Genomic DNA, 14045 nt, shown 5'->3' with positions numbered 1-14045 from the left:
TGTCCTTTACTCCATTCATACTGTCTTGTGTGATAATATGAGCATTATTTCTCTTACTCACAACCATGTCCTTCATGCACAAATAAAACACATGGAACTAGACTTATTCTTTGTTAGAGAAGAAGTGCTCAACAAGCAATTTAAGGTCACTCATGCACCTGGTCAGACTCAAAGAGCTAATATACTCACCAAGACACCCCCTCTCTCTGAATTTGAAGAACTTAGAAGCAAGTTCATAGTGTGTGATCCTTCTCAAATCACCCACGGTGCAACTTGAGAGACTATGAAAGAAGCCACTTATATAATTTTATATAATATATTGTGGGGATTTTTAGTAAGCTCACACTAGCTTACTTTAGAATTATGGCCAATATTCAAAAATCTAACACAAACAAATGCATAAAAGTGAAAAATTAAGCTGTGGCCTAAATTGAAATTAGTGGAACAAAACTAATCACATGTATCAATCAAAATTTTCTAACATTGAACCTTTTATAACTTATACATCAGAAGATCAAAGATTGAACAAAACAAAATGTATTACTTGGGCAAAATTTCTAACATCATCTTGTAACATTTTTCATCAAACAGTTCCTACCTAACATATATGATTCAAAATGCAATACTGGATATCTGAAACCTCAATCCCTGCAATCTATAAGGAGCAATCATTAAAATTAAAAAAGTCACTGGAGTATGTAACAGTCAAACTGTCTCGGTTGTGAATTTCAATTAGGCCACGAAACAAGCTTGACGGAAGCCACCACGCCATCCAGGATCAAAATTGGCATTCGAGGATATATTCCTTTAAAAAATGCTACGAAGTTAGTTTTGCAATGAGGCTAAACTATAACAAATCTCGTTTTTGATTCCCAGTTTGCTCCAATGCAATTGCGCTCAACATTACCATATTAAATTAACACAATCTAAGTGGACAAAGTTTTCTGAGCAAAGCCTACTAAAATCCAACATGCAAATTGTGGCCTTCAATTATTTACTTGCACTAGAAGAGCATAAATATCGCAGCATATATTCATTGGAGGAGCATGTATCGGCAAGATCCTGATGTATACTGGTAATTGACTTCTGCAATGATTTTAATGATGGGAGCAAACTTCTAGAGTTCTGCTGAATAGAATTTGCATGGATTTTACAGAGCTCCTGCCACAATTAAGATAAAGATTAATTATAGAGCTACTGGATGTGATAGGGAATGGATTCTCTCCATGTTTTCTCCACTGGACCAATCTAAACCATTTAAACACAATAATTTTGTTTTTTTTATACATGTGTTTTTCTGTTTTAATAAAGCAATTAAAGAATACCTGAGACCATCGAAGTATGAACTCCAAATGTGGGCAATTTTCTAGAAGAGATGCAAGTGCCTCAATTAATCGCTGAAGATAACTGTATGGGATTGATGTGGCAACTGCTGGAATATCTTCTGGACTAACGGCAAAAATACATTTTTTAATGAAAGAATCTTCATTTAAGCGAAGGCTGAGGATTAATGCCCTACTTGGTTGATTTTCATCGAGCGCTTTATCAACAGCCTGTTGAACAATGCAAGTCAATGTTACCAATGATATCAAAAGAGAAGATACAATATGAAACAATATCATTTAATATAGCTAGGTGGAACAAAGGAAATTTAAGTTAAATGTCTGCAGAAATTCTACCTTTTACCAAAAGTTGGTGAGAACTGAGAAGTTGAAGAAATATATTCTTATGGAAACGCAAATATAAATATTTATAGCATGGTAGTGGAACACATTGTTATTTACTTAATTTCAAATCATTGTTTTCCACAAAATATTATTTTTGTAATAATCTTTTATTCAGTGAATTAATCCAGTCTTTCAAGATGAAATATGTGAAAAAGTTGACAACTTGTTGCAAAACAAATAGTACCTCTGGTGTGACATCTATGTCAAGGTCAGTTGGATCAAATATGAATGATTCATCAACAGAATAAACTAAAACTCCCTCGGTCGTTGCTGCAACAAAACTCCTCCCAGTAGGTGCAATTCTAAGGCATTTTGTTTGAATAATAGGTCTTCCTCGGTTAGCTACAGATCCTGGCATATTTTGTCCTAAGTTCCCTCGTGTTTGTTTTTCAACACCTTCTTCAATGTCACTGTTATAATCATCAATCAAATCTAGAGGGCCAGCTTCGGTCATATTCTTTGAGTTTAAAAAGTCAAGCACACCATCTAATGAAAGATTATGAGTTATCTGGAAGCGTCGCAGCAAAACCTAAACAAAAGATATTCTAATTAAGAAACAGAACTGTACTGTGAATCATGATAAATAAATAAAGTTGGGACCATTATATAACCAGTATATATAAGCACCCAAATTGAAATTGAACATTCCGTAATTTATAACACAGATAGACAAAAGGCAAATGAAAACACCAACTCAAAAGATTTAAAAGGCAATACACAAACAATAAGGCAGAAGTCCACAAACAATACCCCTAAAGCCTAAAAATTGCAAAAATTCATGTTAACGCTCGTGCTTGCAAAGTCCACTAAAAACAGGGTGGGCAAGCATTGTAGAGGGTGTGAGCCTTAAACCTTCGCTCGTCCCACAAAAACATGCGGGCAAAGCAGGCGTCCCGCAGATCGGACCCGTTTTTCCACTCCTAATACTTATATTTGCACATCTTGCGCTTAAATCTTATTCTTCCTAAGTTTCACTATCTTCAGGCAACACTCATTACTAATTACTAAATAAACGGATCAAATAATGGAAGACAATCATTTTAGAATAATGATAAGGTTGACAGTATCAAAAAACATATTCAAAAAACATACTGATTGTGTGACCAAACACAATAATTGAATAAAAGGTGAAGATTATTGTGAGGGTTTAAGAAAATATGAGATAGTGTTTAATAAGGTTTGAAAATCTAATCACATATAAACATACGGTCCGGAAGGATGCTTCCAGAGACAAGGTGTGTCTTGATGAATCCTTCCGGACAGGGTCAAAATGGGGTTATATAACCCTAGCATGTGATCCTTGTCACAGCGCCCCACCCAGAAATTGCAGATCATATAACTCTGATTAACTAGTGAGATTCCACCTGATATCACCAAAATCTAATTGTGTAGGGTACTCTTAATAGTTGAGGTCAATCATAAACGGTAGACCATGTGTTTTTACAATAATAAAAAAAAATGTGATTTAGACTACCATGGTCTACATGACCTAACTTGCATGTTTTGAAGTTCAACTATTAAGACAAAAAGCATAATGTCGAAGCTCAACAAAGCTTCATATGAACTCGGGTAGGCACCCATATTGTCACAATATGACAATTATGAATTGCACAGAAAGTAATATATTTTCTTCTCAATTTCCACACTAGGCAGCAATTTATTTTGAAAATTTACTAAATACAAAAAAACCTACTCTTGAAGTCAATATAACCCTTCTAAAGAGTTCGCCTTAATTTTATCTTGAATAGTGAATAGAAAAATCATATACATAAACAGAACTCTAATGTGATAGTCTCTTGTTGAATAAACACTTAATTAAGTTGTCTACCAAAACATCCCCCTAACCAGATAGCAAATGTGTTGTAAATCAACAGAGAAGAAGCTCCCAAGAAAATAAAGTTCTTGGGATTCAATTAACAGTTCATATGCTGAGATTAATAGATATGCAAAATTAAACATGATAAGCATAGAAATATAAAATACATGCAAACAAACCTGATCGGCAACATCATACATGCAGACATATCTGCTACTGCCCCCAGCTAATATGTAACTTCCGTCAGCTGAATAACACAAGGTTGTGAAGCACTTCCCTGTACTTGAGTTAGCAGATGTTCTACGGTCAGTCATAAGCCGACCTCCAGCAATGTCTCTAGAACCTTCAATTGAATACATCAGCACACCATCTATTGGGTCCCAAAAATGAATTTGCCCATCCAATGTACTGCAAGCTAGCTGTCTCCCATCTGGACGATAAACTACTGTCAGAACATCATGTGTGTGATGCCATGTTTCAACTGCTCCTTTCCCGTCAAAAACATCCCACAACCGAAGAGTCTTATCCCATGATGATGAAGCCAAAACAGCCTACACAAAGAGAAAGGATATTAAATATTGCTAGCGGCCACCAAGTATTTTTAGCCATTGAAATATATAACCATTGTAGAGGATAAGAAGACAACAATTTTGCAGATGAATAACAATGGAGGACAAGTTAACTCACATTTGTAGGAGAAAATACTAGCCCGTGAACAGGAGCTTCGTGACCACTAAGCACATCTAACAAACGCCCAGTCCTCATCGACCAAACAAAAATCTGTTGCACATATCATTAACCATAAAAGGCAAAAATAAAGAAATATCAATATAATCAGGACAAACCTAAGGTTTATGAAATGGCACCTCAAATGAATCAGAAGTGCCTGCACATATAACTTCACCACTTTGATCTGCTGCCAAAGAAACAAATTGTCTTGAAGAAGGAGTGGTAAATGTCCTAAAATTCCGATAACGTATTAAATCCCATGCACGAACAGTCCCATCAAGAGATGCACTGAGCAGGCTATTGTTATTTGCCATAAAATGCAGAGCTGTAACAGCATTAGTGTGCTCAGAAAACGTAACAAAGCAAAAGCCCGAGGAAACGGTCCAAACCTGTAGCAGATAAGTGCAAAATTTCCCATGAGTTAAATCTTCAACTTGTTCAATATAATATACAAACAAGATGAAAAGTACAATGCAAGCAGCGAAGTGAATACCTTCACTTTATTATCATCTGCTCCGGTAGCAAGAAGTTGAGAGTCCGCCGAATATGCGACACAATTGACATCAAAGTAATGACCCTGCTGCTTCAAAATATAACTCTCAGACCGCCACTCCCACACAAGGAGCTGACCCAGTTTGGCACAGCCAAAGGACATCCAATTTCCAAGGTCATTAAACAAAGCAGTGGTGATCTTCTCTTTTGATATGGACATCATATGAATGCACACGAAATCCGGCATCTGATACAACCCAAACACACCATTTGAAAATCCAACAACCACCATGTCTAACCCTCTATGATAATGGCAAGCCGAAACCTTCGCTGGCGCCTGATTAAAACAATCCTTCCTCAACAATTCCCATTTACCTCTACATAAGTACCCACCTCCATCCTCAATTTCACGTTCCTTCCTCTTCTTCACAACACCATCCAATTCCCTATCCGGTGTCCCTGGCGATGGAGGCGCCGAGGATTCTTCATCCTCGTCACCAGTAAAACCCCAGCTTAACAAATAACAATCTTTAGTAACTGTATAAACCTTAGAAACCTTATTAGTTTTAGAATCAACACCGAAAAACGAACCTACAACTGAATCCCTATGACCTAAAAACAAAAAAGGTTTATACTTATCACCACCACTAAGCTTCTTCAAACACAAGATTCTCGCAGTGAGGTCCTTAGACGCTACAAGCAAGTATTTGGAATCAGGACTCCAATCAAAAGCAGTGATTTTAGCATGGCAGTCAGCAAAAGTCTTAACCAATTCAAATGGAAAATACTCCTTGCGGAAGGCAGGTGATCTCCAGATCTGGACAAGCTTCCCAGCAGCAACAGCAATGAGACCTCCGTCAGGGGAGAATTTAACAGCACCAACACGGTGTTTGAAGGTGATACGGTGGAGTAAAGCGCGGCGGCGGAGATTGATGAATAAGCAACGGTTGTTATCGTCGATAGCGAGGAGGAATGTGCCGTCAGGGGAGACGGCTATGCGGGAGATATTGGAAGAGGCTTGGATAGGGAGTGTTGTTGTTTCGGATTTGCGGAGGTCGGTGACAGAGACTCTGTTACCGACGGGTGAGAGTAGGAGGGTGTTGTTGGAGATGACGACGTTGCCGCCTCTGTATGGAGCTCCGAGAAGGTTCTGGAATCGGTAGTTCATTGTTGGAGGTTGGTGAAGGTTGTGGATGGAGGGGGATTTGTAACGGCGCTGTCAGTTGTGGATGGAGGAGGGATTTGAAACGGCACCGTTGGGGGTGGTGGTTAGGTTTAGTCTGCAAGAAGAGAGTTACCTTGTGTGTGGCGGGAATGGAGGTTTATGATGTTGTGTTAGGGTTTAGGAGTAGGGATTCACTGTCGTGGAAAGAAATGGAAAGCGAAGCAAAACGCACCGTTTCTTTAGTGAAAGCTATGACCTAAAAATGTCCTCATTTCAAAATCAATATTCTAATCTCTTTAGATGTTGCAAACAATTTATGGGTTGGTAATGAATTTCTTCTAACTTAATCAGAGATCTTGAGTTTGATTTTAGTCTTGGATATGTGGTATTGGATAGGTGGTAGTATCAAATTTTTTTAGAGAAAGTTTTGTCACTTATTGTGGTCATATCCAGCTCAAGCGATTAGTCTCTTATATTGTTTTGCTTTAACATCTTTGGAATAAGTTGTTTATGTTCATTCTTTAGATGTTATCATGGCTCTTAGTGCATCTTTATGAGCCAAAATACATTGTAAGACATTGAAATTAGTGGCAAAGTGGGTTTGAGCAAGACGAAGTATTTCTCTTACACATGTATTTTGTCTCATCAAATATAATTCAAAACAATAATTATTATAGTGTTATATTTGCAAAAGACATTGCCTAGGATGATGTCTTTCGACCGTCCTAGAAGAGGCGACGATAAAATTTCGCTGAAATGGAGGTATCGCCTCGTCCCGTGGTTTTCTTATCGCCTCGTCATGGGAAACGTGGGACAATACAGTTCTTAAGTAGAGAGAAAATCAAGGCCATTAAATGACCCACATCTATTTTAAAAATAGGGATTCGACGGTCCATTATTGAGTAAGTGGACGGTGACCATTTCCAATCCTTGGCCCTAGAGATCTATATAAATACATCTCCTCTCAAGGGGAGAAGATAGATCTTAAGTCATATTCTCTACATCCTATAGGCCACAACGTTCATTACAATCTTAATACACAACTGTTTGCTACTAAACGCTTGCTACCAGACATAGTCGGTCATCGGCGGAGCCTCTCATGTCACGTGAGTAGATCTTCTAAACTATTTCAAAACACCACCGTACATGGCTTTTCGCTGTTATGGATAATCCCTAACCTACATATCGTGTTATAAACCTACTAAGGCCTACTAAGGCCTCTAAGTCTCACTACTCTTCCAGAGGGGGAACATGCACACCTGTATTTTTTGGTAAATATAAAACCCACGTGGGGCTCCGATAAAACTAACTTGGGTCACACTCCTATACTAAATCTTTCCCATTTACCCTTATACTCTCATTCTTCTTTCTTTTCTATTAGTTTGATATATCATATACTTATACTTATATTTTGTAGTATAAAATAACTAGATTAATAACTTATATCATCATATTAAGAAAGTTTGATTCAAATATCCAGCTTTTCTCTACACGTTATCAGCACAATTATTTTTATCGAAAGTTATTACTACACTTGGTACATCTTATATACTTATCACTTTAATCTTATTATTGCTATTTTTATTATTATTATTATTATTATTATTATTATTATTATTATTATTATTATTATTATTATTATTATTATTATTACTATTTTCTTCCTCTATTATAGAAAATTGACAACCCATTAAGTGATTTATAATTAGAGTGACTAGTATCATTATTATTGATTTACCCCTTGTTATAAAAATATGGCAACTTGTCAAGTGCTTTATAATAAGTGTAACTATTATTATATAAATTTTGTGTGAAAATCTAAAACTCCATATATAGTTACTGACTTTTATATTTAATGGGGGTATAAAACACCATATGCAAATAGTAACTTTTATACTTAATGGAGTTCTAAAACCCCATATGCAGTTACTAACTTTTATATTTAATGGAGGTTTAAAACCTCTTATGCAAATACTAACTTTTAAATTTAATGGATGTCTAAAACCGTATAAGCAGCTACTAATTTTTATATTTAATGGAGGTCTAAAATTCAATATAAAAATACTAACTTTTATATTTAATGAAGGACTAAGATCCTCATTTATAATATTGCTTCACGAAAAAAAATATAATCATTTGGTATCATTTAAATTACTAATGTGTTTTATCATATGTGTACATTCACTATTTATGTTGTTTTATAATCATCTTAACACTTGTAACGACTAGATGATATTTAACACACGTAAAATTTGGCTAGATGATATTTAACACACTTAAACTTTTCTTTTTCTTTTTTCCTTTTTCCCAATGGTAACTACAACACCATTTTACAAAAGCATCTCTATAATTACTTCAACTTATTTCATAACTTTCACATCATTCTCAAAATATTTATCCATATTTTTCAAATGGTTAAATACTTTCTTTTATTCATCACTCTACTTGTCATTATTTTGTTCCTTATCGGTGTTATCAAGCATGGAGAATTGGGTAAAGATTATGTAGCATTAATGATATTGATCAATTTACCATTACTAGTCATAGTTTGGTTTATTTATATAGAAGTTTTTTAATAAAACATGGTCATGTCTTTTATAATAGTTGTTATTGAATAAATTGATTTACTTTTTTTAGTTTATGCATTGAATATTGCTTATGTTCATTTGAATTCTAGATATAATCATATTTAACCTTAAGCATCAACTCAAGATTTTAAATTATTCCTTCGCTTGTCATGATAACTCTTCTATCTACTTTGAGAAGTTTTCATCTTCTCTTGAATCAATTTCACATTCTCAGTAGTCTCTCGAACAATTTCCGGTCCAAGTACTACACACAAAGGTATACACTTTCTCCAGATTTATCAATTAATTACGAAGCAACTTTTGTCTTTTGTATCAGACGACTTTCGATCTTACCTGATTTATAAATGGTTATACTTTTGTAATAACCGAAAAAGTTAAATTTAGAAAAGTTGTATTTAAAAACCAAAATAGCCCCTTAGAATTTCTCAAAGAACGACCATGTAGAGTATCGTCGAATCGACGGTCCTCACATTTTAACACTTATAAATTTAGTTAGACATGGTTGAAACATAAATAAAATCAATTGATTCGATCGTGCGATAAAATGAAGTAGACATAATAAAATAAATTTAACGTGCAATTAAAGAAAGGTAGAATAAGAATATGCGGTCAAAGTAAAAAAAGGAAAAAGTAAATGAAATGCCATTAAATAAACTTGCTCCAAACGGAGGCTTGAATATGGTACAAGGAAATAAAATTGCTGGACTTGAATGCAGAAAGTAAACTGACAGCAGGATTGACTTTAAATAAAATGCTCCAAACTCGATTACATATTCGATCACTGAAACAATAACTCTCTGGTGTGAAGAGTTGATCGTTTACAAAATTCGGTAGTATTTGGCTTAAGTTTGTAATTAAGCTTAGATGATCTGAAAGAGGGAGGAAGGGGGTATTTATAGGATTCCATAAATCCTAAAAAACATAAAAGTGACTTCAACCTGCATGGAGAGAATCTAGGGGGAGTGGGGCGTCCTTTTGACTAAGGCTCATTTTCCCACTGCCTGGTCATCACAAGGTGTGGTTACCGCCACACCCCCATGGCGAGTGATCAGTGGTTTTCACACAAAAGGCGGTAAAAGGCAATCGGCTCGCTAAGTTGGGTAACCCTCACCCGGTTATTCAGCCCAAAGGAGATTGAACCCCAAACGTCGTCCAAAAGGACAATATATAACTGCAAAGTTTGAAAATTTCATCGGTAATAAAAAGTAGCCAATGCTGCTAGTTTGGTGCCAGGAAAAGAAAATAAGAAGCCTCGACTCGTCTCATGCAGGTGATGATTATTATAAGAAATGAGTGCCTTAATATGATTGTCCGAATGAAAGAGGAGGAAAATCGGAAAGAGACTTAAGTGCAAAGCATAGTTGGAGAGGTATCCGAAACGGGAGCTTGAGGTTTAATGTGGTAACAAAACTCGTCGCGTCATGTGAATGCCGAACCAACTGTTTCTTGATCAATACAGACGGATATCTCACGTATGAACACCGTGTGCTTTGAGGGTCATTAACTTTTGTAATTGTCACTTGAGGTCAAGCAACGGTTTAAGTTTGGGGGAGTTTGATCAGTGGTTTTCACACATATATTTACCATTGTTTTTAAGTATGTTTAAGTTATGTTATTGAGTGTTTTATTTCTTTATTCTACATTTTATGCTTTGGTTGTGTATTTTACTATTTGCAGGCTCCAAGGAATAAATCGAGACAAATCAATGCGAAAAAGTACAAAAAGGGGAGTTTCGAAGGAAGTGAAAAATCAAACTACATTAGGTCTGACACGACCACCTGTGTCACCTGAAACTGACAGTGTTAGGATGAAGCGTGGCCAAGAAAATGCAAAAGAGATGAAATTCACGGGGCTGACACGGCTCGTGTTAGCAAGTGTGAGATCTAGAAATTTTCAGCATGTTTCTCATTGTGACAGGCGTGTAGTATTTTGATCATAACTGGAGCTTCGTAACTCGGAATGACGCGGTTCCGGTGGCAAAATTTCGCTAACGAAAAGGGCTACAACTTTCATGAAGAACGCAGATCCAAATTCTGAAGTTAAGGACCAACACGGCCCGTGTTACCTAACACGGCCACCCGTGTTAGCAGTGCTGAGTGTGATTTTGAAAAATTAAGTCCAGGAGGCCAACACGGCCACCCGTGTTGCCTGACACGGCCAGTGTTGGCTAAAACGCTGATTTTGCTGATTTTTGTGATTTTTTATTAAGTGTTGACCCAAGGGGCATTTTGGGTACTTCCAACCAACCTAAGTGAGTCTGCACTATTTAGAAGAGTTTTAACGATGAATTAGAGGACTTTTTGGCCAAGAGAAGAAGATTGAAGATTGGAGAAAACAAGGGTTTGGGAGAGAAGAAGGTTTTCATGAACGGAAGCGATTGAAGATCAACTTTCATCTCAATTCTTGTAATGTCTCTATTTTATATTTTGTTTTCTTTGAACAATATGAGTAACTAAACCCTAATGCTACGGGGTGTCCCTGATTTGATTCTGTAATGATTTTGAATTCCTGAGTTCATCAATAGATTTGTTTTCTTATTTAATTTAATTGTACAAGGTTTTTATGCTTTCTTTGTCGGACCAACAAGATTGATTTACGGTTAACAACCAGCTGGACAGCGGTTGTTAAGGTTTTTGTACGATTAGACTATAGTAGATATCACCTAGGACTAGGGATACCCTATAGTTACCGGTTAACTCTTGATAATATAAAGGCTTGATTTCATCATAATTCTCTAAGGACTTAGGATTTAGGATGAATGTTCAAAGGTTTTCCCGCTAAGGAATTAGGGGAAAATATCCTAAAGGGCTGGTAATTAAAGGTTATGAACTTGTTGAAGAGATCTAAATCCAAGGTTATTACAGGAACAATCACACACTATACCCCTAGCATAATACTCATATTTGTCAAAAAGTCAATTTACTTTTCTGCTTAATTTAATTATTTTTAGTCACAATTTGCAAGCAAAACTCCAAATATAGTTTTTTGTTTAATTGAACCATTATTTAAACTTGATATTAACGTGCAGTCCTTGAGATCGACATTCGGGGAATTTCCCTATTATTACTACAGAGGCAAAATAGTACACTTGCTATTTTACCGATCAAGTTTTTGGCGCCGTTGCCGGGGACTGCTAAAATATAGAGTTTTGATTTTAGTTCAATTGAAATTTTGTTGCTCGTCAACTAAAATTTTGTTTTTGTTTTTGTTTATTTGAATTTGTTTTTATTATAAAAAAAAATATAAAAAAAAATATTCAAATTATTTTTGCTTCATGAATTCTTCTATACTTTGCTACTAACAAATTGTCTGAGTTTTGTAGCTATGTATTGTTTTGATACATTGCCACCTGTATCTCCTGCATGTTGGTCGCCTGATTCAGGAGTAACCTTGGAAGAGGCGACTAAAATTTTTAAAGCATATAAGAGGGAGGTAAGAATCCTTATGAATGAATGTAAGGAAGCTAACTATTATCCAGATATGTTTATTTGGAGAAAGTTAGAGTTGGAAGAAGAATATGTGGAACCAGAAGAAAAATGCTTAACATCAGATGAAGAGGATGCAGTAAGAATAGAAGAATTTGAGGTAAAAAAGAAATATGGGGAAGAAGAAATAAGGAAACTTGAAGATGATCGAGTTTTGGATAAAACCACAAATTTAACAATTTGTGAAGATGTGGACATCCAACAAGAGAGTATCCCCAAAAACTATTTTTACAACAAGGCAGATGAAAGACAAGAAATTGACAAAGTACTGGAAGACATTTATGCCTTGTTCAAAAAAATAAAGCTAAAGAGGATTTGGCAGCAACATCATCAATACTTTAAGTTCATGGGATTGCTACCAAACAAAAGAAAGAAAAAAGATGATGTGTTCTTTGTGTCATATATGCCACCCTAACAAGAGGAATGGACCGTCGAGCCATGCGACGTTAAACGAAGCGCTTTGTGGGAGGCAACCCACGGTTTTAATAATTAATTTCTCTGTTTTTTTTTTATTTTATTTTCAGGAAATAAAAGAGGACGTCTCTGGTGAAAGCTTTGAAGTGATCATTAGAGCCAATTACCCTCTGTGAGTCACCTCTCTCAGGCTCGTTCTGAAACATTGAGGCCAATGTTTAGTTCAAGTTTGGGGGAGGCTCTTCTCTCTTCTCTTTGCATTTTATTTTTATGTTATTTCTATGTTATTGGTATGATGTGAAACCATAAAGTGAATTCTGTCCAAATTTTGACCGAAATTTTAATTTTTGTTGAAGAAGTTTTTGTCCGAAGAGCGGTCGGGAATAGTATATAGAGATGAAGCGAGGATTGTTTGAGGATGGGAAGTGCGGAATAATGTGACAAGAGGTTTGTTTAAACACCCTTGGTTCCCTAAAAGAGATACGAGTCTAACGTGTAGATTTGCACCATAGTACTTGTCTCCTGAGAAGTACTTATCGAGTAGTTTATTGATACAGTCTGGCATAATTCAGATTCACTTGCATGATGACTGGTTGAGAAAAAAAAGAGAGATATAAAGTTGGCACCAAATGATGAAAAGGCGGTAAAAGGCAATCGGCTCGCTAAGTTGGGTAACCCTCACCCGGTTATTCAGCCCAAAGGAGATTGAACCCCAAACGTCGTCCAAAAGGACAATATATAACTGCAAAGTTTGAAAATTTCATCGGTAATAAAAAGTAGCCAATGCTGCTAGTTTGGTGCCAGGAAAAGAAAATAAGAAGCCTCGACTCGTCTCATGCAGGTGATGATTATTATAAGAAATGAGTGCCTTAATATGATTGTCCGAATGAAAGAGGAGGAAAATCGGAAAGAGACTTAAGTGCAAAGCATAGTTGGAGAGGTATCCGAAACGGGAGCTTGAGGTTTAATGTGGTAACAAAACTCGTCGCGTCATGTGAATGCCGAACCAACTGTTTCTTGATCAATACAGACGGATATCTCACGTATGAACACCGTGTGCTTTGAGGGTCATTAACTTTTGTAATTGTCACTTGAGGTCAAGCAACGGTTTAAGTTTGGGGGAGTTTGATCAGTGGTTTTCACACATATATTTACCATTGTTTTTAAGTATGTTTAAGTTATGTTATTGAGTGTTTTATTTCTTTATTCTACATTTTATGCTTTGGTTGTGTATTTTACTATTTGCAGGCTCCAAGGAATAAATCGAGACAAATCAATGCGAAAAAGTACAAAAAGGGGAGTTTCGAAGGAAGTGAAAAATCAAACTACATTAGGTCTGACACGACCACCTGTGTCACCTGAAACTGACAGTGTTAGGATGAAGCGTGGCCAAGAAAATGCAAAAGAGATGAAATTCACGGGGCTGACACGGCTCGTGTTAGCAAGTGTGAGATCTAGAAATTTTCAGCATGTTTCTCATTGTGACAGGCGTGTAGTATTTTGATCATAACTGGAGCTTCGTAACTCGGAATGACGCGGTTCCGGTGGCAAAATTTCGCTAACGAAAAGGGCTACAACTTTCATGAAGAACGCAGATCCAAATTCTGAAGTTAAGGACCAACACGGCCC

General features: G+C 36.2%; 1 protein-coding gene across 1 annotated transcript; it reads right to left on the bottom strand.

Annotated features, from left to right (window-relative positions):
• Window positions 1-412: 412 nt before the first annotated feature.
• Window positions 413-6161, bottom strand: LOC131609561 (periodic tryptophan protein 2-like). Its single transcript, XM_058881278.1, has 7 exons — window positions 4766-6161; window positions 4410-4661; window positions 4231-4323; window positions 3723-4094; window positions 1912-2256; window positions 1326-1553; window positions 413-1161 (listed from the first exon to the last, which is right to left on the bottom strand). Exons 1-7 carry the CDS (start codon window positions 5930-5932, stop codon window positions 991-993), a joined length of 2628 nt encoding a protein of 875 aa, XP_058737261.1. The 5' UTR covers window positions 5933-6161; the 3' UTR covers window positions 413-990.
• Window positions 6162-14045: the final 7884 nt, after the last annotated feature.

The sequence above is a fragment of the Vicia villosa genome, linkage group LG6 (assembly GCF_029867415.1).
Source record: "Vicia villosa cultivar HV-30 ecotype Madison, WI linkage group LG6, Vvil1.0, whole genome shotgun sequence".
Lineage (NCBI taxonomy): Eukaryota > Viridiplantae > Streptophyta > Magnoliopsida > Fabales > Fabaceae > Vicia > Vicia villosa.
Note: the sequence above shows the minus strand (reverse complement) of the source record. Positions and strands in the feature narration are given on the sequence as shown.